This window comes from Alosa pseudoharengus, unplaced genomic scaffold (genome assembly GCF_046254945.1).
Source record: "Alosa pseudoharengus isolate Yale_2024_CS ecotype anadromous, Long Island Sound unplaced genomic scaffold, YU_APseudo_1.1 YU_APseudo_1.1_scf_19, whole genome shotgun sequence".
Lineage (NCBI taxonomy): Eukaryota > Metazoa > Chordata > Actinopteri > Clupeiformes > Clupeidae > Alosa > Alosa pseudoharengus.
The window spans coordinates 10,420,189-10,447,234 of NW_027468657.1; the positions used below are offsets into that span (position 1 = coordinate 10,420,189).

A 27,046-nucleotide genomic window follows, 5' to 3' on the forward strand; every position below is an offset into this window, starting at 1 on the left:
AACACCACACAAAACAACTATACAGCCAACAGTCTACAGTCAGGGGAGGAGTGAGAGGACAAACGGACAGCAGGGAGCAAGGGAGAGGGAAGGGTCGACAGAGGGGGTGCGCAGAGAATATTACGCCCCCGAAAATAAATTCATTGCGAGCTTCATGCCATACTGCTTTAATGCGGAGGACTGTAATCGCACCTGACAACTTCAAGATTGAGCCAATTAGGGCCAGGCAGAAAGAATCTAATGTTCTGTCACCCAGCCCACTGCTCTGGCAAGATTTAGCTTGCTTGGCCATTGAAGAGTCACTCTCGCACAGCAAGCCATCCTTTCCAACTCCACCCACAAAACCCATCAGAAATTTGAGGGGGTATTTTTTTTTCCTGAAGGCAACAAAAGAGAAGGGGGGGGGGAATCTCTCAATGAGAACTTGAAAATAAGAAGAGTACAGGGATAGAGTGTGTGTGAGACAAGAGAGCATGATGGGAGCTAAGAGCCAGAGAAAGACGAGTGATGGAGAAGAACAAGAGGCAGTAAAGGAGGAAGGGGGGGGCAGTGAGAGAAGAGACAACTAGACAGAGAAACAGACAGCAAGAGATGGAGGGAGAGAGGGAGAGAAAGTAGGAGCCTCCAGTTGATGTGAGCTAGGCCTCTCAGGAGACTATAAGCACCGTTCCTTCACTAGCCAACGCCAGGAGAGAGAGATGGAGGCTGGGTCAGCGGAGCATTTGTATGCAGCACTGAGAGGATGTGCATTAGTATCCACTAAAGAAGCGGCCACTGCAGTTCTTTGTGCTATTTGGAGGAGGCTAGGAGGAGGAGGTGGGGTAGGCTGGGAGGAGGAGGTGGGGTAGGCTAGGCTGGAGAGGGACGGGAATGGAGGGGATGGACATGGAGGCTAAAGGGCCGGGGGCTAACCAGAGGGTAATGCCTTATCTCAGCCAATAAGCGTCCCCCTAAACCCAGGTAATGGTGGTCCGCAGGGCCAGAATAACAGGCGGGCGAGGGAGAGGCAGCATAACTAACCATGAATGACAGGACCCTAGGACGCAGCGCTGTGACCGAGTTATCGCCTTGGCAGAGACGGAGAAAAAGCCATTTCTTGCGATCCTTGCCAATAAAATGACAGTTCAGTGCAAACTCAACAAAAGATTAAAATAAACAACAAAATTGAGACTTGGTAGGAGCCCCACAGCATACAGTAACAGATGCATTAACAGACTATTTTTAGTAGACCTACTATGAGGGTAAAAAAAGCTTTACTACAAAACAGAAACAGGGAGCAGATAGTCATTGGCTAGAGAGACTATTTGGCAGTGCAACTGGAGTGGCTGGGATTTAAGCGAGGGATGGTGGCCCCTAGGGGGTGCTGTGAGGAGCCATCTGTGCTGTGGAATGGCAGTCTATGCAGAGAATGTTGGCTCCATCCAAAATACCCAAGACACAGTCAACATCTCGCTCCCTCAGAGGTCTTTATGGCCAGACACTTTTCAACAGCCTAGCTGAGCCGACAAAATGGGCTTATGTTCTGATTCAACAATGGAATCGAATTAAACAATGCATCAACATTGTACAAGACAAATCTAGTGGGCGCAAAGCCAGAGCTGGATATCTCTACCAGCAGTGTTTTGGCAAAAGAAAAAAAAAGGGATTCTTAGGGCCCTTTCACACAGAATAATACCCAATTTCACTGTCAGTTTGGTGTTTGGAAATGATAAAGAACTTGCTCATGTTTACAAAGTCGTTTTGTTTGTTTCTTTGTTGGGTTCTCTTTTCTTTTGATCTAGAGGTGATCTGTACCCCTCTAAAATGGTCTTGCATGATTCAAGAGGGTCTGAAACATGTTTACCCATCCAGCAAATTATGATGGAAAGGCCTCAGTTCCTGGTATGATCGATTTAGTGAAGGTTGAGAGAATAACTATATTTTTCTTCAACAAATAGAGAGCTATCTTGGCAAATGTTGACATCTCACTGTTGAACAATCAGCTTGTAAAGTGATTGAAAACACAAATTTGTAGACATGCATCCATTTGCACTCCTGCTCTTGTAAAATGTTATTTTTTTTTTGTTCTCTTCTCGTCATAAGCTGAAAAAACCTGCTCCTCACTCTGCCTAGACCTGAAACACAGCCCCCCCTCCCCAAAATCCTCTTTGTGCAAATTGAATGCTTTTCACCCCCGTTTCCTTTTGTATTGTATTATGTACAATTTCATATCTGTATAGTGGATAAAGATGTGGCCAACTGAAAAAAAAATCTTTTTTTCCTTAAGACATATATTTTTAAATAAAAATGTTACAATTTATTCCTGTTTTCGGGGGTCTGGTTTTACAAAGGCTTCAAATCTCTAGAACATGGTGTTTATCTAAGCTCATTCCAGCGTAAGGGTTCTGCAATTTCAATGCCTTCTTTGCAAACAGAGCCGAGTTGACCTGACCTAAACTTACGAGATTGGCAATCCCTATGATATAAAGAAAAATAAACAGAAAAATCACAAGTCGGAGAGGATTTAAAGATCAACATCTTCACCAAAGAAAGTCCTAATCACACTGTCCAGCTCAATAGCGGTGCGACCAGATTTCATGAAATGGATATATGGAGAAAAAGAAAATTAAATGGCTTTTGGTATCATTCCAACCACGGCACTTTTTTTTGCCCTACTAAACCACGATTAGGGAACGCCTGAATAACTCCCATCAAATGCTGGGACATTTCTCAGAGACCTTACTCTGGCCTCGGGCAGGGTGGCGTTCAAATCATGCTTCTGCAACTCTGATAAACACACAATGATTGACACGGGTTGGAAATGATTATCTAGACCAGTGGCTCATGATTTCAACAAAATAAAAACGAGAGGAATTACCTCAGAGTTTAGCCAGAGGGTAACGTGTGTGTTGACGATCCCTTGACCTTCTTCGCTTTCTTCCCCTTGCTTTCTTTATTCTGTTTGTGATATAGGATGGGCATGGAGAGTGTTATTGCCTCTTTTTTTTTGAGGGCTCCATCCTAAAAGGCCCTCAAATGCACGAAGCACAGCTGCTGTGGACATATTCTGGAGTGAGGAGATACACTGCCGGGAACAACAGCTGCTACCAGTGGGGTGATGCACTATGAAGTGTATTACAGTTTAGCTAGTGAACAGGGGGGGATGGGGAGCAGGGTGGAACGGGCTATTTTTTCTATTTCGCCTCAAACATCCTCTTTTCCTCTGGCTTGCCCAGAATGCAGTGCAACCAAGTGCATTGTATGACATCAGATATATATCTATATCTGAAGGTACGGGAGCATGAATAATAAAGCCTCACAGAAACTGGGTGGCCAACAACAGAGCTCTTTCAACTTTTAAAAAAATTTAAAATGAAAATAAAAAAAAACATGGATTTTGGTGCCCTGTCTACTGAGATTTCAAAGCTTGTGGTCATCAATATCAAGCCTTTTCAAAGCCATCAATACGTGGTTCACCCAGTGCAGATGACAAGCAGCTACTCTGTCTGCATTACTAAGTGGCATTTTTTTTTTTTTACCAATCACTGGAAGCAGACATGAGATGTGAAGAGGAGGAATGATTGGCTCACAGTGCTGTCCGTCAGTGGTCAGTGGCCATCAGAGCGACAGGGTAACAGCTGCTAAGCCTTTGGGGATTTCTCACAAGATGAAGGGAGAGAGCAAGAACTGAGACAAGGCGTGATGAGCAAGATGGGGAGAGGAGGAAAAATATGGAAAGAGCGAGAGAACAAGAGTGAGTGAGTGAATGATGGAGTAAAAGAGAGGGGGCAAAGGGGGGGGGGGGGGAGAGAGAGAGAGAGAGAGAGAGAGAGAGAGAGAGAGAGAGAGAGAGAGAGAGAGAGAGAGAGAGAGAGAGAGAGAGAGAGAGAGAGAGAGAGAGAGAGAGACAGAGAGACAGAGAGAGATGTTGTAGTGCTTTAAAAAAGACCTTCGTCATCTGGCCAAACTGCGTAGCCACATGGCTGCAGTGGCTAGAGGCATGTGTTCACTTCCTTGAGCAGTTCCACCAGGACCTCAAATTTTAGGGAAGGCTGCTGCCTACTTCTGCACAATTCACATCAAGGCCCTGTGTTATTTTGAGATTACTTGAGGTGATGAAAATTACATGCCAACCTGAGACTGTATTAAGTATTAAGACTCCAAGCTAGACAGGTGGTCCTCAACATAAAAGCCAAGATGACACAGACCCACACACAGAGACACAGACACACACAGACACAGACACACACAGCATATTGTTCATGGCTTTTTGTGTGGCATAGCTTTTTGAGTGTTCCAGAAAACATCATTGGTGATGAAAATAAACTGTGAGGATACAGGAAGTTGAACAAGACTGGCCAGCTGAAACACATCTTTGCTACAAAGACCAATAAATCTGAACTGGGTGACGATGCATCTACTCTTCAACTCAAGTAAATGGTGGATATTATTTGGAAATTTAGCAAAAATAGTACAACTTTCAAATAATGTGTGGATCTGTGAAATATTCATTATTTTCCATGATCACAAGGTCGCAAATTCCTGGAAGGACTGCTTAAGCAATTCACTACGGCCAAAAGAAGCTATTAACTCAAAGGTCGGAATTTAATTTGGTTGTGGCTCTCTCTGTCAGAGGTTGTCTCTTTGGTCAAAATGGAAACAGAAATATGAAGATGTATGGGCATCCATTAAGAAATATCTTATATAACTGCCATCAGTTGTCTTATCTATGCGTTTTGCCATTTTCAGGGGGTCTGCTGGCCTCCATTCAATTATATGTGTCTGTCTGACCACCATTAGAAGTCATCAAAGTGGTCTTGTATAGAGGATACCTTCTGCAGGACAAAAGTAATAGTTTTTTTTTTTTTTTTGTGCAGAGTCATTCCGCTCCGAGATATTAATCCTCTGCCTTTGTTTACCCCTGAAAGATGAGTTTGTGTCTGTTTGGCAACTATTTTATTTATTTATTCTTGATAAGGCAGGCCAGGAGCTGAGGCTCGGGGCTGAGGGACACTTGGTAAAGGAATGTATCCATCAGGAGCAGGCTCTTAGTACGGCGTGCACTGAAGGCAGTCACAGAGCTTTCACACGGGACCCAAGAGGGGAAGGGGAAGAGGAGCAGGAGTGGGGTGGGGTGGGGTGGTGATCGTCCTTCAGTCTCTCTGATCAAAGTGTTCAACAAACAAGAAGTGATGGCTAGGGTTGCAGTGCAGCTTTGCAAATGAGCGACAATACATTCAAGTACTTTTATTATACCGCACACTCTCCGCACACAGACATAGACACACACAAAAAGGTTAGATCTGCTTTGAAAAAATTTTGTTGATTAGAAATTACACACATGCCAGACAAAAATTAAAGCCTACCCCCACACTCCCCGGAGGCGAATCAGGGGCAGGAAAGAATGGGGGGAAATGGAGAGGAAAGGGAAAGTGTAAATACGGCTCATGTAGCACAAAATCAAGTCAGTATTTTTAGTCTGCCCCGATTGTAACTTGGCACTGCATAAATCCTAGCATAATACAATATTGAACATAAGTATATGTTTGAACCATGATGCTATTAAAATTTCATAATACCCCTCTCTTTCCTGTAAGAGAACAAGGCTCCATTAATCAATGTTGTATCATTCACCGATGGCTAAGAAGCTATGAATATATATTAATTCATATGAGCTCGCTTTGATTTCACCTTCACACTGGGGCTTTTTTTCCAATGGAAATGCAGAGGCAGCACTCCAATGAGACGAAACCTGCCTCTTTTTTTCCCATCACCTCATTTACACCATCATTGACAGTAACCGCACATTAGGTTTGTAATACAAAACACAGGAACTGCTGTTTTATATGCTAAATCACTTGAGTCATCAGGCAGGCATTTGCACCCAGTGAGTGAGTTAACTCACAAAACCAAAAAAATAAAAGTCTCAAAGGACAAAACAGCCTCGTTCTCTGTTCAAGGAATTTCTTTTTTATTATTATTTAAATAATCTGATGACAAAATGTTCCATTTATTTTACACAGTTGCCAAGGAAACTGCATTAAACCAAGTCCCTTCCTTATATTTATACCCTTGTAAGTTAACATTCATTACTGTGCTTCTTGGCACGTCCCTTAAAAATTACTGACCCCCCCGTCAGTATTGACTGAACCCCTCCAGTCGTTTAATCTGCACATCCAATCGATACCAGTTATCACAATTTTTCCCCTAAGAGACAAGTGAGAAAGTTAATTTAATCCATACAAGGACGAAAGGTTCACAACAGGCCATGGCTCCATCAAGGAGAGAAAAAAAATGCTTTTCTAGATTACATGGAGAATTTACCACACAGGTGGTAGTCAGCTCAGCTCCATACTGTGATTGGTAAATCTGACTAGCGATTCTCTCCTAGGCAACGCCACTTTACACCAGTATCAAACTGGCTGGTTATTCTCAAGGAGATATGACCAGGTTTGTATCAAATATGAACTGTAAGTGCCCCTCAACTCACCCAATCATTCCAACCGCCTCTCATACCAATACAGGATGTCAGAGCTCGTTCCGCCCACACAAGAATTATTCCATCCATAATTGCATCACGTTTAAGGGCCTTGCTGAAGACAGCTGCAACACTGACATCACCATAATAATTTCCGGAGGAGGAGAGGGGAGGAAAAAAAAAACATAACATAAGAGCGCACCTTCAACCCCGAACCGCTGCTCTACTTCATGTTCGGAGAGTTCAAATAGGCGGAGGGGTGGAGGCCCTTCAGACAGGACATTTCACGAAAGCAATCAGATTTACCGTAGGGACAATTTACAAGGAGATCTTGACCGACTGTGTAATAAGGGGCCTCGAGAACGGGGGGCGAGAGTATAAATCTGGTCCCTAGCGCGTCCATACTCTCCAGCACCCGAGTGAGTCGTGTCCATCTGCACCGCCTCGTGTCCCGTGCCAGGCGGGGCACGGAGCCTGACATTCGGGCCATAAAACAGCCGCTCCGCAGGAAGGTAGGCAGGCACGCAGCGAAGGGAGGGGGGCGAGCGAATGAGGGAGGGGTTGGGTGAGATGGGAGCGATCCTGGGCTGAGAGCGCGCAAGAGCAACCGCCTCTGCTGCCTGAGTGGGTTCAAGGACTCTGGGGCGGCGGTGTGTGTGCGCCTCAGGTACTCATTATGAGGGTTCCAATAAATCTAGAAAATGCTTACTAGGAAGGACATATTGATCTGGACTCTCATCAGCAAAATACCTCCCTAATGTATTTACTGCCTAACGCATTTAAAGTGCGATTCCGCACATGGGGTGCTGAACGTTGGTGAATCCAAAAAGCCCACCTTGGGCTTGGTCTGACCGGGATCAATTAACCTATGCGAAAGATCTCCTAAGCGACACAAGACACCTCTGGTGTACCAAGGGGGGGTGGGAGGAGGGACTGGGGCCTATAAGCAATGCTGCATAGAGTGCGGCCAGATTCATATACTATGATTACTTTTTCTGTTGGCCACCTGGAGAGCCGTTTGGAATTATGACTCATATTACAACAGTCGTTTAGGGTAAAGCGCAAGTCTCGACTCGGCTTGTGAATTGAGCAAATAAGCACTTACGCAGATCAGGTCAAAATCACAGCCACTCAATAGCCTGTGCAGCCAAGTTATTTTTTTTTTCTTTTTTGTGGCTCCATTTCCTTTCTCAGGGTCTTGTACAGAGTTCCCTCCACGAAAACAGCAGGTACTCGTCAATAATAAATGAACACGCAGGGAACAGAATGTAGCCAGCACATTTATGAACATCACTATTTCAACAGCAACATGTCACTGAAATGTTTCAGGGTTGAGGAACATAATGCGTATGCATGTGACCTTTTCCAGTAATGCACCTTCCTGCTTTGAGACCAGGAACAAGAAGTGGTAGTATAGACCCTTTCAACAATAAAAACAAAAACAATGCTTGAACGTTCTATTTGGGCCCCAATCTACTTCCTCTGCATTAAGATAACATATGGAATGTTAAAAAGGAAGTCTTGTGGGGCCAACTATGATGCTGATAATGGAACTCTCTTGAAAGGGTCCATAAGTGTTCTCCTGTGCGGTGAAGAGTGTGGTAGCGGTGCGGTGTGACAGGGAGGACAAAGCTGGTGAAATACAGGCAGCTTGTCTATCGACACCTGTGGCGGCTCCCGCAAGGCTAATGTTCCTAGTAAGCTGTTAATAGCAGATGCCAAGTCGTACTTCATCATCTGGTTACCACTGGTTGTGTGATGGAAACACAGAGGGGAAAGACAGAGAGCAAGAGGGTGCCAAGTCTGGCAGCATCCGTCCGTCTTATCCGAGCAATCCTTCACAGTGTCAACTCTGCATCCTGGGGCTAGCTTCGAGTGGCTAATAAACACCGACTGATATCTGTCTTTATTTGGGGCAACTCAACAGGAGCTAGGAGGAGTCTTAGCAGTGAGTGTCAAGTCAAAAGGGGCCACAGTTGTCTGCCATGTGAATACTGATATTCCAATCTGCCTGCGGGATCCTTATTCTAAAAATCGTTCAGATTCAGTCATTCAAAAAAGGCAATAAATGGTCTCATCGGGAGAGGTCAAGAGAATGCCCTTTTGATTTATTTAACGTGTTAAACATGAATCTCTTTCCTGGTAATTAATTGGAACAGGACAGGACACTGACCCATGGCTACCTTGAAACAAAGCCCCGACTAAAGTCAAACTAATAGGGTATGACTATAACCCCCCACCGGCCCCCAACTGCCCCCACACACACAGCACCTTTTCCCATTACATCCAACAGTTAGATCAACTCCAGGCAGCATCCAGAGCAAGCTAGCGAGCTAGACTAGGCTGTGATATTACTCAAGATGGTCCAATCAGTACAGAGGCCCTGCTCTCGCAGTGCGCAACTCTGCCTGTGTGATTGGAATTTAAATGACCCCCATCTCTGACCTGATGCCCTGTCGGATTCCTCTGATGGTTATTATTCTCTGCTCCCACTGCGGCTCTGAGAATGTTACAGAGGAAGAGGAAAAATAAACTGCAGTCAAAGTAAAGAAGGAACTCTCTTCTGATAGGAGGAATGAGTTCCTAGCCAAACAGTGTAAGAGGAAGAGAAAAAAAACACACACACAAACACACCACAGCTCAGTAGATACATGAACCAAGTCGGCTTTGACATCTCTGTTAACTGCTTCTTTCTGGACAATTAAGTCAAAACCCTTACACTCCTCTTGCTATTGTTATTTATATTTCCAAATACACACACAGATGAATTCAACTAGACAAGTATGAAACATTGGAAGATGCATAACATGGTGGTTAATGGTTACAAACGGATGGGAGATGGGGTTCAACCATGGGTAAAGCTCTCTCTGCAGAGCTTGTATGGCAGTTGTGCGTAAATAACTCCTGTGCCCTTAAATAATGTTACACAAGCTGGAACAGCAACACAGACCTCTGTTTGAACCCTGATTTGTAAAAATGGACCTTGAGAAAAGAACCACACTTCTTGACAACAGTGCTGGCATGTTCAAGGTAAACCGTGGTGTCAGAGGAATAATACAGGCTATTAAATTTTAATATGCCATTTGCAAAAACAATCCTATGAAGTCAACACTATTAAATGTCTAATAAAACAAGGTGGAAATAAGTCCTTTTAAATGGGGATAGAGCTGGAATGAGGACTCTACCAAGCAGCTACATAACACTCTTGTCCCAGGGTTAATGGCTGTGAGATGGCAACGCTGGTCGTAGACTGCCAGCTATGACTCAGCTGTTAAAAACACCCAGGGTGACAAAAACCCTGAACATGGAAAAGACTAAGGCTGATAATAGCTTCCCTTTCAATTTCTGACAGTAAATCACACAGGGGAATCAAAGGAAACAAGCATTTTCAGTCACAGGCACCCCTCCCCAAAAACAGGAAAAAACATGTTTCCTAACAACTGGGTGCCCTAAAAGAAAGAGATGCATACCAAAGTCAAACTTGTCTCTCATAGCAAAACCAACACTCCAACAATAACAAACTGAGGCCAACACTATTATCTAGCCTATGCCAGTATGATTCAACATCCTCGTAATACATTCACTCTACACATGACAGAAACTTTCTGAAGGTTTAAAACTGGAATCCAACCATCTGTTTAGTATCTGTTTAGTCTGCTGACGAACAGGAGATCCAATCAATGTTATCTGACTGTAATTGTGATAGCTTAACCAGACAAAAGATGAATCAATGCAACCACAGTAGCACTTGATGGACCAGCAAGCTATTGATCACTGTTTACAAACCATTCTAATGGTTTCTCTAATGATGCGTGTCACAATGGACCTTATAAGAAGTCCTTTCTTAGACGTACAACCAGTGCATCATCATAAAGAGACATTTCTCTGCATCATACTCTGTTTTAGGGGGAAGCAAGCTAGTATTATATCATTGATTCCAATGGGAAAGACAGCCAGTAGTCACAAGTTACATCTAGTTATTAATTCACAGGACATTCAATCCTTTTACTAACACAACGGTTATGAATAAATATGTATATGTAACTGACTCATGCCGAAACTATGTACATTACCAACCTAATTTGTTTCCAATACCCCAATGTTGAGGACGAATTTAGTTTGTAGCTAACACTTACCATAATATCCAAAAACGATTAGCTTGCTAGCTAGCTAACTGTGGAACTTCAGTATAACATAGCCAATTATCTCACCTAGCTGTAGAAAATATGTTCGTATTTCAAGTGATAGAATTAAGGTGTGACTACTGTTTAGTTGACATGCAAATTGAAGCTGGCCGAACTTATCATACCGGCAGCCACGGGAAGCTGGACTGTAACTACATTTATGACACTCCTGTTATTAAACTGGAAAGAGCAAAAAATAGGAATGTAATGGTCACCTTAATCCTACGAACACACATATAACTCACACCAACCTTATTCTGTGCCTTTTATTCACATTTGTTGTAAAAGATTTAGTATAAGCCCTTTTCACTCCCCACTTTGATGCAGCTCCATATGTTCCCATTCAATCCAAATACTTCCCCTAAAAGGGGACAGGTACGTTAACCTATACAAAGTTCCCAGATGTGCCGGCCTTACAACCGAAAAGGTCCACCCGAAAAGAAATCTGGTCGATAATTCTGAAATCTGGTAAATAATAAGGCCTAGTCAATTATAGCCTAGTCAATTATAGATGTAGTTAGTCAGTGATAAAATGTTTCAGAGTGAAAGAAAACCTCTGTTGAGGCCAAGAGACCCTTTCACAAAAAAATAAGTCAAAGTAAGAGTATTGGGCAATATGTACATTGTGAACCTGCAGTCTCACTAGAACACTGACTCAAGTGAAAAAAGCATAAAGGTACATAAAAATGAACAAATGTATTAACCACCATTACTTTATTATGGTTTGTTGCAAACTCGAGAGATTAATTGGGGACACTCATTCGAAAAGCTATCATCCGGGGCTTTTTATGGAAAAAAAGCTTGGTGGATTTGTGGGGGGCAAGCTAATGCAAGCAAACAGATTTAAGCTCAATTCAAAGAGCTCAACAGAAGTAAACACATCTGACAGCAGCCTCACCATTTGCTCTTCATCTAAACTAATACAAACGTCTGTTTTGAGGGGTTCAAAAGGCAATTAATCTCTGGCCAACCTCTTTTATTTGGAACGCATCCATTTATTCCTTTCCCCTAGATATTTATTAACTGCAATTACAAGACATTTCACAAGGGAGATATAATGCAAATTCCCAGGGCTCTCCTTTTCCCAGATAGAAACCAGATTTGAGACAAATGAGTAAAAATAGACACATCATAAGACTTCTTCCTCTCCCTAGTGTTTCATTAAACCTTTGAATCTCTAAGATACCTTCCTTTTGTTGTGAACCCACAAGGCTGCATCAACAATTCACCTTGGAAGGAGATTGTGGGATGTGGGATTGTACGCCTGTCTAATTGCAGTCATCTCTGTCATGCAAACAGATTTGAGTACAAAATCCAATATTTCATAGTCATCCCCTTCCAATTGACTCAAGCCATTTCAATGAAGGAATGTCGACAGACACAATATGGCACAGATTCAGTTCATGTTCCGTTCCTGCAAGGAACATTAAGATTCAACAGTAAACCACTCCTTATCATACAAATGCCCTTCAAATAAAGGACACATCATGGGTTATTTTAGGCATGGCTAAAGGACAGCTCTTCCGTTTCTCCCCCTCCTTCTCATCATCCACATTTACTTAACCAAATTATGGCATGGTGGTATTAAATGTTTTTGCCCCCCAGCCCCCATCCCCCACAACCTCATTTAATACCAGTGTCTTGGAGATAGACCCATTTACTGATCGCAAGGTCAGAGATATGTACCAATCACAAAACTGGCATGTGCAGACCAAACAATCAGGCCACTGAAGGGTTTTCTGAAAGCTATGCAGTGGTAAAGCAGAGCAACTGGTAAGGGCTCAGTATTCGCACACATATTCCTTCAAAAGGAAGCCTCTCACCTTGGATACTTGACTTGAGGGTGAGTGTGGTTTTTTTTTTATTGTTTATTATTATTAATTATTATTATTATTATTATTATTATTATTATTATTATTATTATTATTATTATTATTATTATGTAGACACGCTAAATGAAAGTAGCGACTGAAAAGCCAATTCACACATTAAAAAATGTTTTCAAGGGCCAAAGCAACTCTGCTACCTTTAACAAAGTTTAGGACTATGGGGGGAAAAATGGACACTGAAACACAGCCTAAAACAAAATAAAAAAATCAAGGTGGGAAGAAGAAAAATAAACTAGCAACTTCATACCTACAGGAGAGAGAAATACACTCCAGTACCTTGCAGGCAGTACATCAGGCATCAATTGGGAAGGCAATGAGCCAAACAGAAAACAAAGCTCAAATCCATTCACCTCATATTGAGAGACCCCGGGTGACATTTGCGCTAAAAGCTGGCAACAGGGGAATCCGCTCCAGTGTGGAAAAAGTGAATTACTCTCCAAATGAACATAAAGTTGCTTTAATTTTTTTTGCAATCGATGGCAAAAGGCCGTCATCCTTCTTTATAGAATCTTTTATCGGCTGGCACTTTGCGTCTCATTCCAGAACTGTTTGTGACAAATGTGCACTGTTCTCTGACCTTCCGCAGCAGGTGAGGCCGAACTACCTACCTCTATCTTCCTCTCTGCACCAACTGTGCTTTTGACGAGAGTTTTTCGCTCGTAAATGTCACAGTCCCACCCAATGTCTTTCGGAAATGGCAGCATGCTTATTATAATTGAACGGGTGTAATCTCTTGCTGAGCAAGAGCCCCATAGCCAAGAAATAGAACACTTCTCCAATTACTGACTGACGTTCAATTAATGGAGCTATCCGTTCTAACTTGGGGAGTCTGTTGCACCGCGTTCTCTTCCTGCAGAGCGGTCGCTGCCAGGAGGCGGCACATACAGACTATCCCTCTCTTGGCTTGGTTTGATATCAGGCCGGCTAATGTACTGCAGAGCTGGGACAAAATGTCAGTGGATATCACATTATGATGGGGGACTGGGAGGAGAGGATAGAGGGTTGGCTTTATACAGTTCAGTATAAGCATGGGTACATGGCCTACCCTACAGTGCTACTGCGGCATACACAAATGCAAAAAAAAACAAAAAACAAATCAAATCAAATCAAATCAAATCAAATCAAAATGGGAGGATGTCAACAGAATTCTCTGTTAATTCGTGTAATCCTTCACGGCTGTGCTAAAGGCGTTTTGTTGACAGCACTATTTTTAAACACAAGGAATTTTAGATTGTGCTACACAACCTTTTCTTTTCAAAGTAAAAAATCCAAATGTAGTTCTCCTGGGTAACTGGGGGAGAGATATTTGACGGCAATTGACACCCAGAACCGCAACAAAAGTGTGGACAGAGCGGACGTTTCTCTGAAGGTCAGCATTCCAAAAAACAACTGGAAACGGTGAGAATGAGGTTCAGTGGGCCATCAGATTTGATCTGGCAGAGTAAACAGAAAAAACCTGCACAGTGCAACCTTGAGCTAGGGGTCGGCATTGCAGATTTTGCCCGTCCACCGTTTATCGTGGGCTTCAACGGACCTTAATAGAACCTGTCAATCTTCCTAAGCAGTACCATGGCTCTCATGACCCAAGGGGTGACGTTTTCAGACATTCGAGGATAAGACCACGTAGAGAATAGAAATAAACACAAACACATCACTGAGTCCTCTGAAATAACCACCACCCCCCCCCCCAGCCCCACCACACACACACACACAATCCCCTACTCATTCAGTAGGAGGCTAATGGACCTGCCCATCGTTTGGTAAACGCACTGGGGACGTAATCAGTATATAGGTCAGTGGTTTAATTAGCAAGGGAGACAGTCTTCACCCTGCAGGAAGTGCATGGGAACGCCAACAGCACAGCAGGACCGAGTACACCAGGTAATCAACTAGTGAAGAAGGGTAATTCTGACCTGTTGTCATTTCTCGCAAAGCGAGGCAATTCAGCATGCAAACATAATACCACCCAAAATAGATCCAACCACTTAAAAGAAATAATGAAGATAATGGTTTTGTCAAATGAGTCACATTGGAAAAATCTAATTAATGCTCATTAATAATAAAATTAATCTAAATTAAAGTTTACTTCTAATTCAAATCTACATCTCTCTGATATACTTGAGGTAATCATGGTGACTGCCTTCACTTGTCTTTTCAGACAATGAAAAAGATATAAATATAAAATAATAGAAGGAGAACCCAGAAGACCCTGTTAGCGCAGAGGCAGAGAGAGAGAGAGAGAGAGAGAGAAAGAGAGAGAGAGAGAGAGAGAGAGGGGGATGGCGAGAGAGAGGGAAAGAGAGAGAGAGAGACAGAGAGGGGGGATGGTGAGAGAGAGATGGAGAGAGATGGGGAGAGAGAGAGAGAGATGGGGAGAGAGAGAGAGAGAGAGAGAGAGAGAGAGAGAGAGAGAGAGAGAGAGAGAGAGAGAGAGAGAGAGAGAGAGAGAGAGAGAGAGAAAGAGAGAGAGAGAGAGAGAGAGAGAGAGAAATCAGCTTCTGATTTCCCTGAACCAAGGGCTGCACCTTTTCCTCAGGCCCTGCTGTAATTAAACCCAAGGAGGTGGACTGTATCTCATCTACCTGCCAGCCAGGCCAATCAAAACGGCAAGATTTCAACAGCAAGAGATCACGGCCCAGGTCTGGGCACGGCCGCCTGACAGTCGGTTAGTGACAGGTTTGTGTTTTATGGTGGGGCCATAAATATAGCGAAAGCCTCAGGGACATTAAATCTTTCCCTTGATACATTGTGTGTGGTGTAATTTGTTTTAATTATGCATTAAGATACGATTACAACTAGATAAATTGAACTGCTTTCACTTTTTTGTTTTTGAATTAGCCCCTTTTAACCTCAATTTAACTCCTGACAACCCCAAGGTGAGGTAAACAGTGAGAGATGCTGATCATGAAAAATAATAGCTTAGTTACTGCAGAGTCATCTGCCATGCTTTGCAGGCCTAATATATCAAAATGTGAAGACTAATCCTTGCTTGCAAGTGCACAGGTATAAGATATAAGGTCGCTAAGGTTAGGCTTAAATGAGCAGGTAATTGTATGTTAGACTACATGCTGCAGAAAATAGATGCAGGGGGTGGGGGGTCAAATGATTGGGTTATATTTTCCTGCGATTGTTACCATCTGCACTCAGTCTACATACCAGTCAGTCATATCAGAAAAAAAATTCTACAAAGCAAACAGTGCCTAAACCAATCATCTCTCAACTGTGCATTCAGAGGGAAACATGCATGCTGTCTGTCAAGGAGAAGGGGGGGTGGGAGGCGACATTTTGAGAGGTGGTTTGGGAGGATTGGGAGATGCAATGAAGCTGGACAGTATGCCAGTCACTCGAAGTGCCTAAGGCAAAATCCAGAAAGCGAACGACAGGGGAGAAGAAAGTAGCATATGAGGTGGAGGACAACGGCGAATACTACTACATGGGAAGAGGCAGGAGGCACTTGCACTCATTTCGAGAACTTTTTCTGGGGAGTGAGAGTGCATGTGTGTGTGTGTGTGTGTGTGTGTGTGTGTGTGTGTGTGTGTGTGTGGGGTGTGTGTGTGTGGGGTGTGTGTGTGGGGAGGGAGGGGGGGTGGTTCCTCACATGTGTGTGCCTTCAAGTCAGAGACTTTTAAATGTCAGCAGCTTGCTTAACATGTCAAACTACTCTCTTGTCACTCTGGCCATTTGCACACAACCCGCTTGAAAGCCGAGGATTTTAAAAAGACTATTAATCACATGCACCGCAAACATTAGGCGCAAACGCATGCTGTGAAGCAATCAGCACCGTGCATGGTAATTGGATGTAATGGCAAAATAACTGCATTGAGGCAAAACAATTCCTTATTGCTGCAGAGGTACAAAACGCTTGTTGATCGAGGTGCATTAGGTGGTTGTCAATCAAAAATCCTATTAGACTGAATTTGTATGATGTATTATTGCCCGATAGGGTGAGAAATAAAATGGCCACAGAGAGCGGACAGTCTCAATTACCGAGTGTCCATACATCTTTTGCAGTCATCAATGAGCAAATGGCTTGATCAATTTACCCTGTTAATTGGCAGTTAATTATCTCCTGCACTTTAAATGAGATGGAGGACAGGGATAATGTGCAGAAGACAATGCACTGGAAAGCTATTGCAAACTGAAGGTACTTCCTGTATATCGTCCGCACAAATGTATGATGCGGCTTGAAAGGTTCATCCGGTAGACAACCAACAGTATGGCAGGTCACATACACACACACTTACTAACTCTTTCACCAAAAAGGGGGGGGGGGGGGGCAACAGTGCAAATGTGATATACAAATATATTCTTCACCATTGGTGAATACGACTAGCCGTGTGCTATTACCCACCATAATGTACACCATAACAGTATGCAGTTATAGGCTACAATGTGTTTGTTTATGGAAACTCATTTACGCGTGTTCTCCTTGGACCTTCTCATGATGCGAGCTAATATTAAAGATCGATTATTACTTTAATCATCCCCAAGGGGAAATTGTGAAAATACAACAGGTAGACCACTGTAAGCCAATTTATTGAGTCTTGTTGTAGAGATCTCCTTAGATCAAAAGATCTACCTGGGAATTGGATTTAACAACCTTTCACGGCCTTGGAATCATATTTGGAATTAATAGAGACCCATATAAACTTCTATCAGGAGTTTGCCACTATTTACATTAAATCAAATAAAATCTGTCACTGTCACATAGCAAATTGGACTGGACAGCTTAACAGTTTTATTCTAAATTCCATTTGCATACATTAGACTAACTATCCCTTGGCAAGCAAAACAAACCTACATAAAGCTAAACCACCATTTTTTTATATAACTCACTATATATAAGAATCACTGGCCATTTATATCTGTGAACAACACAATAACAATGTCACATTTATGGAAAATGATTGCCGTTTGTCGTCCCTGGAGAGAAGAGTGGTAATTCTGGGGAATTGACAGACAACAGACTAACTGGCAATACTGACAACACACACACACCCTGCAGTAAGAAAACCCAGCACATGAATAACACATACACTTTAAACACAAAACTGAACACAACATGCAGAGCTAAGTGTGCCAAGAAATACACACACTTTCGGATAGATACTGAATATGATTCACCTTTTAAACATTAAAACGCAATATTGCACACACCCCCCACACACACAACGAACCCTTCCATTCCACCGTCGCTCAGACTCATTAAATCAGGGCCAGGCACCCTGGACATTGCAACAGAATTAACATTTTCATCTGAAAGATAAAATAAAGCCTCCAGTGTTTTTTTTTTTTTCAGGGCCTTGGCTTCCTCCCCTTGGACAGCTTTTGGAGCCATCGTCACGGTAAATGAAGCAGAAGGTGGGCCGAGAGAGAGAGAGAGAGAGAGAGAGAGAGAGAGAGAGAGCTGTGCTATGTCATTTGAAAGAGACAGTTTCATTACAGATAACTGTACACCACCGCTTGCTCACTAGCGAAGTGCAGAAGAGGACACGGATGGTGGGGGTGCAGGAGACGGGGGGGGGATAGAGAATAGGCTGGAAGGAGAGGGTGAGAGACAAAACTAGCGAGAAGCACATATTGTGAGAAAGTGTGTGCAAAAAGTGTGCGCAAGAAGTTTGGCCGTGATGCACAGAAGACATGAAGAGGCAAAAGGTGAGAAAAGCAAAAAATGGGAAGGTGGGAAGGGACAAAGACAGGGAGGACAGGAACAGAGAGGGAGAGAGCCAGAGAGAGTGAGAGAGAGCGAATATGAAAAGGGCCTGTGTTACATGTGTATTCAACAGAAGAGCCTCAGCTGTGACTGAAGGCCCATATGCTGTTCAGAGCAGCATGTCCTTCAGCTCATTAAGGCCCGCAAAGTTACGATTTGCTTGAAAATGTGCGGTTCCGGCGCCGACAAGAGTGGCAGCATGTCGAGGTAGCTCTGTGTCTTTTTTTCTACGTCTTTTGTTTACTTTGCAACTTTTTGGATTATATTACATACTTTTTTCTGCTGTTAGTGAATGTGTGTGTGATGTGTCTGTATGCTACTGAGACCTTGAATTTCCCCTGGGGATCAATAAAGTATCTATCTATCTATCTATCTATCTATAGCTTCCAATGCTCTGACCAACAAAATCTGGAATCTGCTTGCTTCTCCCCGTCCCCTCAAATCAACCGCTGTTAGTGGAGTTAGAAACAGAAAAACTAAGCATTCATCTAGTTCTCAAGTAAGTGATATGATGACGGAGTTGCACAAACAACCTACTACACACAGGTTTCTCTGGTGCATCTGCCAGCACCAACACAAATGGACAGTTTTCTTAAGTGACTCGAGCAGTAGCTAGTATGAACCAGCTTCTCGGCAAAGTGCTAGCTCTCTAGTAACCGAAGGTGCAAGCTGCTTGGGCACATTACCAGTTCAGAGGTGCCCATGACATACGCTGTCTACTCCGGGTAAACCTACATCTCACCCCGGTGTCACAGCCAGCACGTGTGCAACAAGGCGGACATCAGGCTCAAAGTGGAAGACGAGGAGAGACAGTTGAGACCGCAGAGCATATAGCAGCAGCAGCAGACAGTGTCCCTCATCGGCCTCTCGTATCTGAACCAGCTAGCAGCTGAAGCCCTGTCACGTCTGGTGGTGTACCGGTCAGACAGACATGCTTCTGCACAAGGAAGCCCAGTGAAGTAGAAAAGAAAAAAAAGGACTCTGAAACAAACCTGTGTTTAGGCTTGTTTGACTGTGGCTCTAAAACAGACTGGCAGCGCTGCAGGTTGGTTAGAAGCGTGATATGGAGAGGCTCGAGAGTAAAAGAGACAACAGGCTACTTCCATCACTCAACCGAGACATATGGCTGTACGTTATGTGCCTGATGGCATATGGAGACCGCAGGCCAAAAAAACAACAACAACAACAAAAAAATAAATACAAATAAAACCACAACATCAGAAAGAGTCTGGGTTAAGGGAGCTGGCGGACAGTCTTCCTCTATTATATTATCATTCTTCATGCGTCGTGGCCACAGAGCACATGCTAGGATCGAAAAAACAGGGAGCCACACGGAGCAGATGTATGAGAGCAGGGACCTAAATGGCAAATGGATGGTGTGTTTGCTACTGGCACCAAACACTCAGATCAATATGGAATGTGATTTGATTTCTGGCACGGGCTTGTCAAATCACCTGTTCTGCTTGCCTTTCAATTCTCCGAGCAGACGATGGGCTACGTTAGAGTGGTCCTACACCAGAGGACAAAGACAACCACAGAGTCGTTTCCTGTACAGGGTATTTTTTTTTAGGCAGCGTCCAAAGAAACATTTGGTCCACGTGCCAAGGGGAAAAATAAAGCGCAACTCTTGTTGTTAATGAAATTAGATTAAATGCTTTTGAACTCGCTTAGTGGTTTCTGTAACACAGGCTCACAGCTAATAGTGAAAAATCTAACCATTAATAATACTAATAATAATCTATCTATAAATGACAGGAACGTCTGTTTGTCTGTCTGTTATTCGCATATCTCTCGAATTGTTCGTCCGATTGATTTCAAACTTGACAGGTATCTTGATACGGGCACGAGTAAGTACAGTGCCAAGTTTGACGTTGTTTGGATAAGTAACTTATAGGCTACCAGAGATTGTTGAGTCACATCATTGCAAATATCATACTATGATGTATCATTCCACAAACTGGTTTGTCTTCTCTATCAGGAAGTTATTCAATAAGCTTAACAATAAACATATAGCGTTAACTCAAAACAGCTGTTATGAATGCTGAATGCTTAGCGGGAATGATCATTTTCCTTATCCTATTTGGGCATGTAACTGGGCTACGGGTTTTCTACAGGAATAGCATGTTTGAATGGGCACTGCACTCGTCATTATAAATCACCATGTGTGGCATCTTTTGTTCCCGCCGGGACCACCCCAAAAACATTTACAGTTTGCCTAATCCACCTCCCTGATAAACACGCTGTGACCATCCTGAGCCCACAGTCCGTCTCATTTGCCCAGTAAAAGCCCTCCAAACATCCTTCCACGTCTTTCACAATCCAGGCCACCGCAGTGCCCTTACCCGCAGCAACGATAGCACATTAGAGTTCATCTTGAAGGGGTGGCTGCCAGTCTACAGTCGGTGGAGGTGGGCAGACCAAGCTCTGTGTTACCATTTGCAGATGAAAACAACGGTGAGGGTTGAGCCCTCCCTGCACCCGCCTGGCAGATAGAAATAGACTCGGCTGCACCTGCGAGACATCATCATCATTGCCGCTGAAATGTAGCGCTGGTGCAGCTCTATGATTCACAGGTTAAAACCTTTTACAGGCTACAGTATGTTGGCAGGGGACTGGGGCAGGAGGGAGTGGGATGGGTGGAGGGAGATGGGTGGAGGGAGAGGGGTGGAGGGAGAGGGGTGGAGGGAGAGGGGTGGAGGGAGAGGGGTGGAGGGAGAGGGGTGGAGGGGTGGAGGGAGAGGGGTGGAGGGAGAGGGGTGGAGGGAGAGGGGTAGAGGGGTGGAGGGAGAGGGGTGGAGGGGTGGAGGGGTGGAGAGAGAGGGGGTGGAGGGAGAGGGGTGGAGGGAGAGGGGTGGGTGGAGAGGGGTGGGTGGAGAGGGGTGGGTGGAGAGGGGGTGGAATGGAGAGGGGGTGGAGGGGTGGAATGAAGAAGGGGTGGAGGGAGAGGCGCAGGAAAGAAAATGAGTAGATAGGTAAAGAATGGTACAAAATAAAGCATTACTGCAGCTATAAAATAAATAGGAGGGGGGAAAAAACACTCTGGCTGGCTAGCTGTTTGGCATCAAACGGAGAGGCAATTTCCACTGGTTAATAACAAGGAAGCGGATCAAGCTCAGGGGGGGGGGGGTGTATGGTACGAAGTGGGAGACATTACATGACAGATCAGAGATCTTTACTATGATAGCATGAAAGGGGAGAGAGAAATTAAGACAGAAATAAAAGTGAGAAAGAAAGAAAGAAAGAAAGAAAGAAAGAAAGAAAGAAAGAAAGAAAGAAAGAAAGAAAGAAAGAGAACCAGAGAGAATGAGGTAGCAGAAGTGAGAAGAGGAGGAGGAGGCCGTGCCAGGATGCCAAGCGTAACGCGACGCGGAGCAGAGCAGAGGGCCACAGAGCGGCACAGCCCACCTCCCCCATCGCCTGGGCTCTCCCCCTCGCACAGAGAAATGGGACCATTCCGCGACGCCAGGGCTGAAACAAATTCTCAAAATGGATTAGCTTCCCCGATTAGGTGCCTAATTTATTTATTTTCATTATTAATTACCAGAGGTTTCATACTGCTTAGGCCTATAAACGCTGCCTAATGCATCTGGAGGTATAATGGAGCGGTTGTTACTAGGGCAGGGTTGCGGCACGCATGTGTGCGTGCTTTCTTCAAGCTGCATGGCTGTCCTTTCGAAATGTCAAATGTAATTTTGAGGTGATTTCTAATGAACGAGGAGCGGGAGGAAATGGGGCAAGTGGATTGTGTGTGTGTGTGTGTGTGGGGGGGGGGGGTGTTCTTTTGTACAGCACATAACAACATATGGGCCAACTCTGGCTACAGACACTGAAACAAATGTCCACTGGCCCAATTAGAGATCCTTGTTACCTTTTATGGCTGCGCTTTAAATGCCTGTGGAGAGGCCGGAGAACAACCGGCACATTTGCAGAAAGCTCAACTTTTTGACTGAGAAATATTAATTGTGGGGAAAGGGCCTGTCCAACAAGCGTAATTAAATAGCTGGGCCGTTCATCGTAGAATAAACCACTGTAAAATGCACCAACTGTCTCGATTACATTGCCCATTAAGCCAACGAGCGAGCAAAACCCTGACCCTTCCAAATCTCTCCTAGAGAAGAGACCTGCAGGAACAAGCACAGCTGCACAAAATGTATATCTGCCTTTTTTAAAAGAAGGGAAAACAACATAGCACAAAACACAAACACACACACACAATGCATCAAACATTCCAGAAACAGAAAAGGGTTTTGGGTAACCCAACAGGGAAGCTTAGTATTTTAACAGCGGGTGGCCACATACTGTTGACACAGCAAGCCGCAGGACAAGAAGAGGTGAATGGCAAAAGGTGAAACTCAAAATGGGGAGAGAAACTGTGAAGAGAGAAAGGGTGTGTGTGTGTGTGTGTGTGTGGTGTGTGTGTGTGTGTGTGTGTGTGTGTGTGCCACCCCCAAAAACAGACAAACGGAAGAGGAGAATAAGGACAGCATCTGGGGTGGCACAGCTCAGGGGCAGCAGAGAAAGCTCTGCACGAAAAATACAAAGCACAAACAAATGAGGAAGGGAGAGGGAGAGAGAAAGAGAGGGAGAGAGAGAAATAAAGAGAGAGAGAGAGAAAGAGAGAGAGAGAGAGAGAGAAAGAGAGAGAGAAAGAAAGAAAGAAAGAGAGAGAGAAAAAGAGAGAGAGAATATGAGAGAGAAAGAGAGAGAGAATGAGAGAGAAAGAGAGAGAGAAAGAGAGAGAGAGAAAGAGAGAGAGAGAGAGAGAGAGAGAGAGAGAGAGAGAGAGAGAGAGAGAGAGAGAGAGAGAGAGAGAGAGAGACGGCGTGGCCACCTACGTTGCCCATGTACTCGGAGAGCAAGTCCTGCAGAGCCTGGCGCACAGAGTTGCACTCGGCCACGATGCGTTCGCGGCGGTCGTCGCGTGTGCAGGAAGAGTCGGCCATGAGGGCGGCACCGCTGATGATGCTCTCCAGACGCTCCTCCAGAGAGGGCCGGAAGCGCTCCTCGCTGAAGTTCAGCGGGTCCACGATGATCTGCTTCTGCACGGGGGGAAAGGAGGAGAAGAGTGGAAAGAGGGATGGAAGGAGGGAGAAACAAAAAAAAAAAAAACAGAATGAGTTGAGTTTTTTTCCATGATTTGTTGTTAATGTGTCACTTTTAACAGTTCTTCCCATCCAAAACAATCACAAAAACACCACCACACAAAAACACCACCACACAAAAACACCACCACACAAAAACACCACCACACAAAAACAGTTTAGTACATGCATCCTTCATCCTCCCATCTGTCCATACACAGAACAACATCAGATAAAGGGGATACTGAGTGGGAGAGAGGAGAAATAAATGGCAAGAAATAGCGAGAATGAAAAGGCCCTGGAATAGGCTAAGGGACGATGGTGGAGGTGTGGTGGGGGGGCGCAGGCTCAGAAACCGCGTGGAGCCGGGTGAATCACATCCCCCACAGGGCCGAAGCGATTTGACATGTTCCAACTTGGCAACCGTCAGTCCAGAGGGAAGGGAGTTTGACAGCTAAACGACCGCCGCCACCGCCAGCCCTCCGTCGAGGAGCAGATGATACCTGTGGCTTCAGGGACCCCTGGCTCCTGTCTAGCACGGGTGGTCAGTGTAACACGCCGGAATTTTCTGCTGATGGCCGTCTGACAGGGGGGCTGAGACAATGCAGACAAGGAGAGTAGGAAGACGAGGAAGAGAGGAGACAGGGTGGTGTAATCTGCATTAACCAGAAGGATCAATAATTTAGCGGCAGACGAATGAGGAGGGACGAGGTGGGGGTTTGGGGAGCGCAGCTGCCGTTACAGCCCAATGGGCTCCTCAATCAGGGACGGCATTAGCTATTCAGCGCTTCCCCTGCAGATGGACTCCACTGGATCAGCCTTGGACCGTGCGGAACCACCCACATGCCTTCTCACAAAAACCCACATTTGCAGCTAATTAATCCCCCCCCCCCCCAAAAAAAAAAGAGAGAGAGAGAGAGAGAGAGAGAGAGAGAGAGAGAGAGAGAGAGAGAGAGAGAGAGAGAGAGAGAGAGAGAATGGCAAAAGGGGACTTAGCGGCAAATGACTCACACCGGAAATCAACAATGAACAAAATGAAAGTCATAGCTGAAGGTTTATTTTTTATTTTCATTTCTCGCTTCTACTCCTGGGGGAACTCACAGACACACACAACTAGGAAGCAAGCTGCAGGTGGAGAATTACCAGCAGAAGTCTGCCAAGTCCCCTGCTCACTCACGCGAGCATGCACACACACCCACACACACACACACCAGCCTGAGGCTCTCAAATGCAGTTATGCATATGAAACATGTTGCTTCTCCTCCAGCGGAGCCTGAGTGACATTTCCCGAGTTCCTGGTTTCATTTCAAAGCCATCCAGTCCACCCACCCCATAACTAACACACACACACACACACACACACACACACAGCTCAACTACCCTACTCAAAAAACAGCTCCCCATGAGAACCCATGTCCATTCTCCCTCCAGTTATAGGAAATAAACTTGTTCATGTCAGGTTCCATGAGTAAAGGCTACGTGAGCGGAATGTGTCAGAATGTTGGAGGAGGAGCGAGAAAATGGGCAGATAAATAAATAATAAATAAATAAACATACAAAGCAAACACAATGTGTGTTTGCTGATGCTCCGAGACGCATCATGGGAGAGGAAAAAAAACATTCCAACTTCCTGCCATTCTACCGAAAAAATGAAGCCCTCTGCGAAGCCCTTCCGTCTGACAGTCGCTCGTATCTCATGGTAAAATATTCAACAATTCAGTTGTTAGGAGTTGGAGTTTATTAGCCTCCGTCTCGTCTGACCTCTTTGCGTGTGTCACGTTGCCACGGCAACAAGCCTCTGACTCACTCGCTCGTTTGCCTGCTCCAAAGTTGCCTCGGCTGGCTTGAAATTAGGCGCTGACTAAGTGATGTGGAAGAGGAAGAGAGTGCGAGTGTGTGTGTCTATCCGGATGTGTGTGTGTCTATCCGGATGTGTGTGTGTGTCTATCCGGATGTGTGTGTGTGTCTATCCGGATGTGTGTGTGTGTCTATCCGGATGTGTGTGTGTGTCTATCCGGATGTGTGTGTGTCTATCCGGATGTGTGTGTGTGTGTGTGTGTGTGAGTACTCGGCTGTGCACATATGTGAGCCAGAAATTCTGCACAGTCACCAGGACATAATGAAAAGTTGGGGGGCAGGCACACATGTGTCATTGCTCACAATACAATCGTAACACAAGCCTCCCCTTTCACACACCATTTTGGTATCCTCTCTGCCATTGAAAAAAAATGTAATCTGTCTGAGTAAAGTTAAGTCAAGGGGGGAGGGGAGGGTGGTAGAGAGAGACCTCTTGATTTTATAAAAACTAAGCTCATCTTTAGAATCAATCAATCAATCAATCAATCAATCAGTGTTGCACGGTGCACCGATACTACAAAAGTATCGCATTAAATTAAAAATGTCACGATGCCTAATTTTATTAGTATCGATACTTTTGAGAATGACCTTGTTCTTTTGAAGTAACATGCGTGTGCACAAGGCATGCTTCTAGCGCCTCCTCCCCTAACCTGTGGCTGTGCGTCTTTTCTCCTCACAGACATGTTAGCGCAGCTGTCGTGCTATAAACAGCGAGACATGGCTGCTAGTTCAAGTGATGCTATGGTAACACATCATAATAGGCTAATATCAACTTGATTTGCTCACTTGCATCTCACAAGTTTGTGTTGCTAACCTACCTAGGCTGTGGGATTTTGGTCATTTAGGCCTACTATTTGGGTTCAATGTAATTTAGAAATAGGCTAAGCAACCATGGCAAACTTTTACATCTGAAGAGAGATCCTTGCTAACTATCCCGCTAGCTCAGGTCACGTTTGACAATTATTGCTCGCTAAAATCATTAATGAACATTGCAAGACACTTATCTCTTCTATGACCCCAGAAAGATTTTCTTCGACGTGTACATTTTTTGAACATTTATTTTATCTAATGACATACAAAACATAATTAATTGCATCCACATATTCTTATGCGCTATGTGCAACTTTTATTCACTAGACTAAAACCGTGAGATAAGGTCAATTACTCACGTATCTCTTAAAGTGACAGGCACTCAATTACACCTACTCATCACCAATGTGCACTCAATTAGACCTACACACCGCATTAAAGATATGCCTAAGTGTTATAGTTTAAAAATGGTTATAGTTTTAGAATAGTTTTCAAATTGCTAAATATATTTACTAGTAATTATGCAGAATATATGAAATATGACATAAGCCATCATTTTCCATGTGTGTTTGTGTGGAGAGCGTCAAGCAGAATCTGGGATGGCCACTGGTGTGAATGATCACACTACAGTATATTCAATATTACTGATGATGATGTCAAGGTGGTGGGGCCCCCAAATCAAATACCTTTTTTTTAAAAGTATCGAAGAAGTATCGTATCGCAATTCTTGACTTGGTATCGGTATCGAAACATTAATTTTGGCATCGTGACAACACTACAATCAATCAATCAATCAATCAATCAATCAATCAATCAATCATCGCTCAGAGGGGACCATAAGGCACAGCCTTCTGACTGCCTACGGGTGGAGCACGCCCGTATGGAGTGGGTCTTCCGCTCAGCATTATGTTCGCACCTCTACTTACAGATGCCACCAGCTCGCTCGCATCATTTTTGCCTGGCACTGCGACAACAAAAGCACTCGTCCTCTGCTCTGTGCCACTCAAGGCACAACACAGAAAATGCCAAAAGCCCAAACAAAGACAACAGCATTA

The 27,046-nt window shown here is 44.3% G+C and overlaps 1 protein-coding gene across 2 annotated transcripts in view; it reads right to left on the bottom strand.

Moving 5' to 3' along the window:
• The window catches only part of ctnna1 (catenin (cadherin-associated protein), alpha 1), a 103,059-nt gene that overhangs the window by 56,074 nt on the left and 19,939 nt on the right, over nt 1-27,046 (bottom strand). For both annotated transcript variants that reach the window (XM_076291658.1, XM_076291657.1), the window contains exon 8: nt 23,079-23,282. In XM_076291658.1, the coding sequence (XP_076147773.1) occupies nt 23,079-23,282 (204 nt within the window). The remainder of the gene's footprint in view (nt 1-23,078; nt 23,283-27,046) is intronic.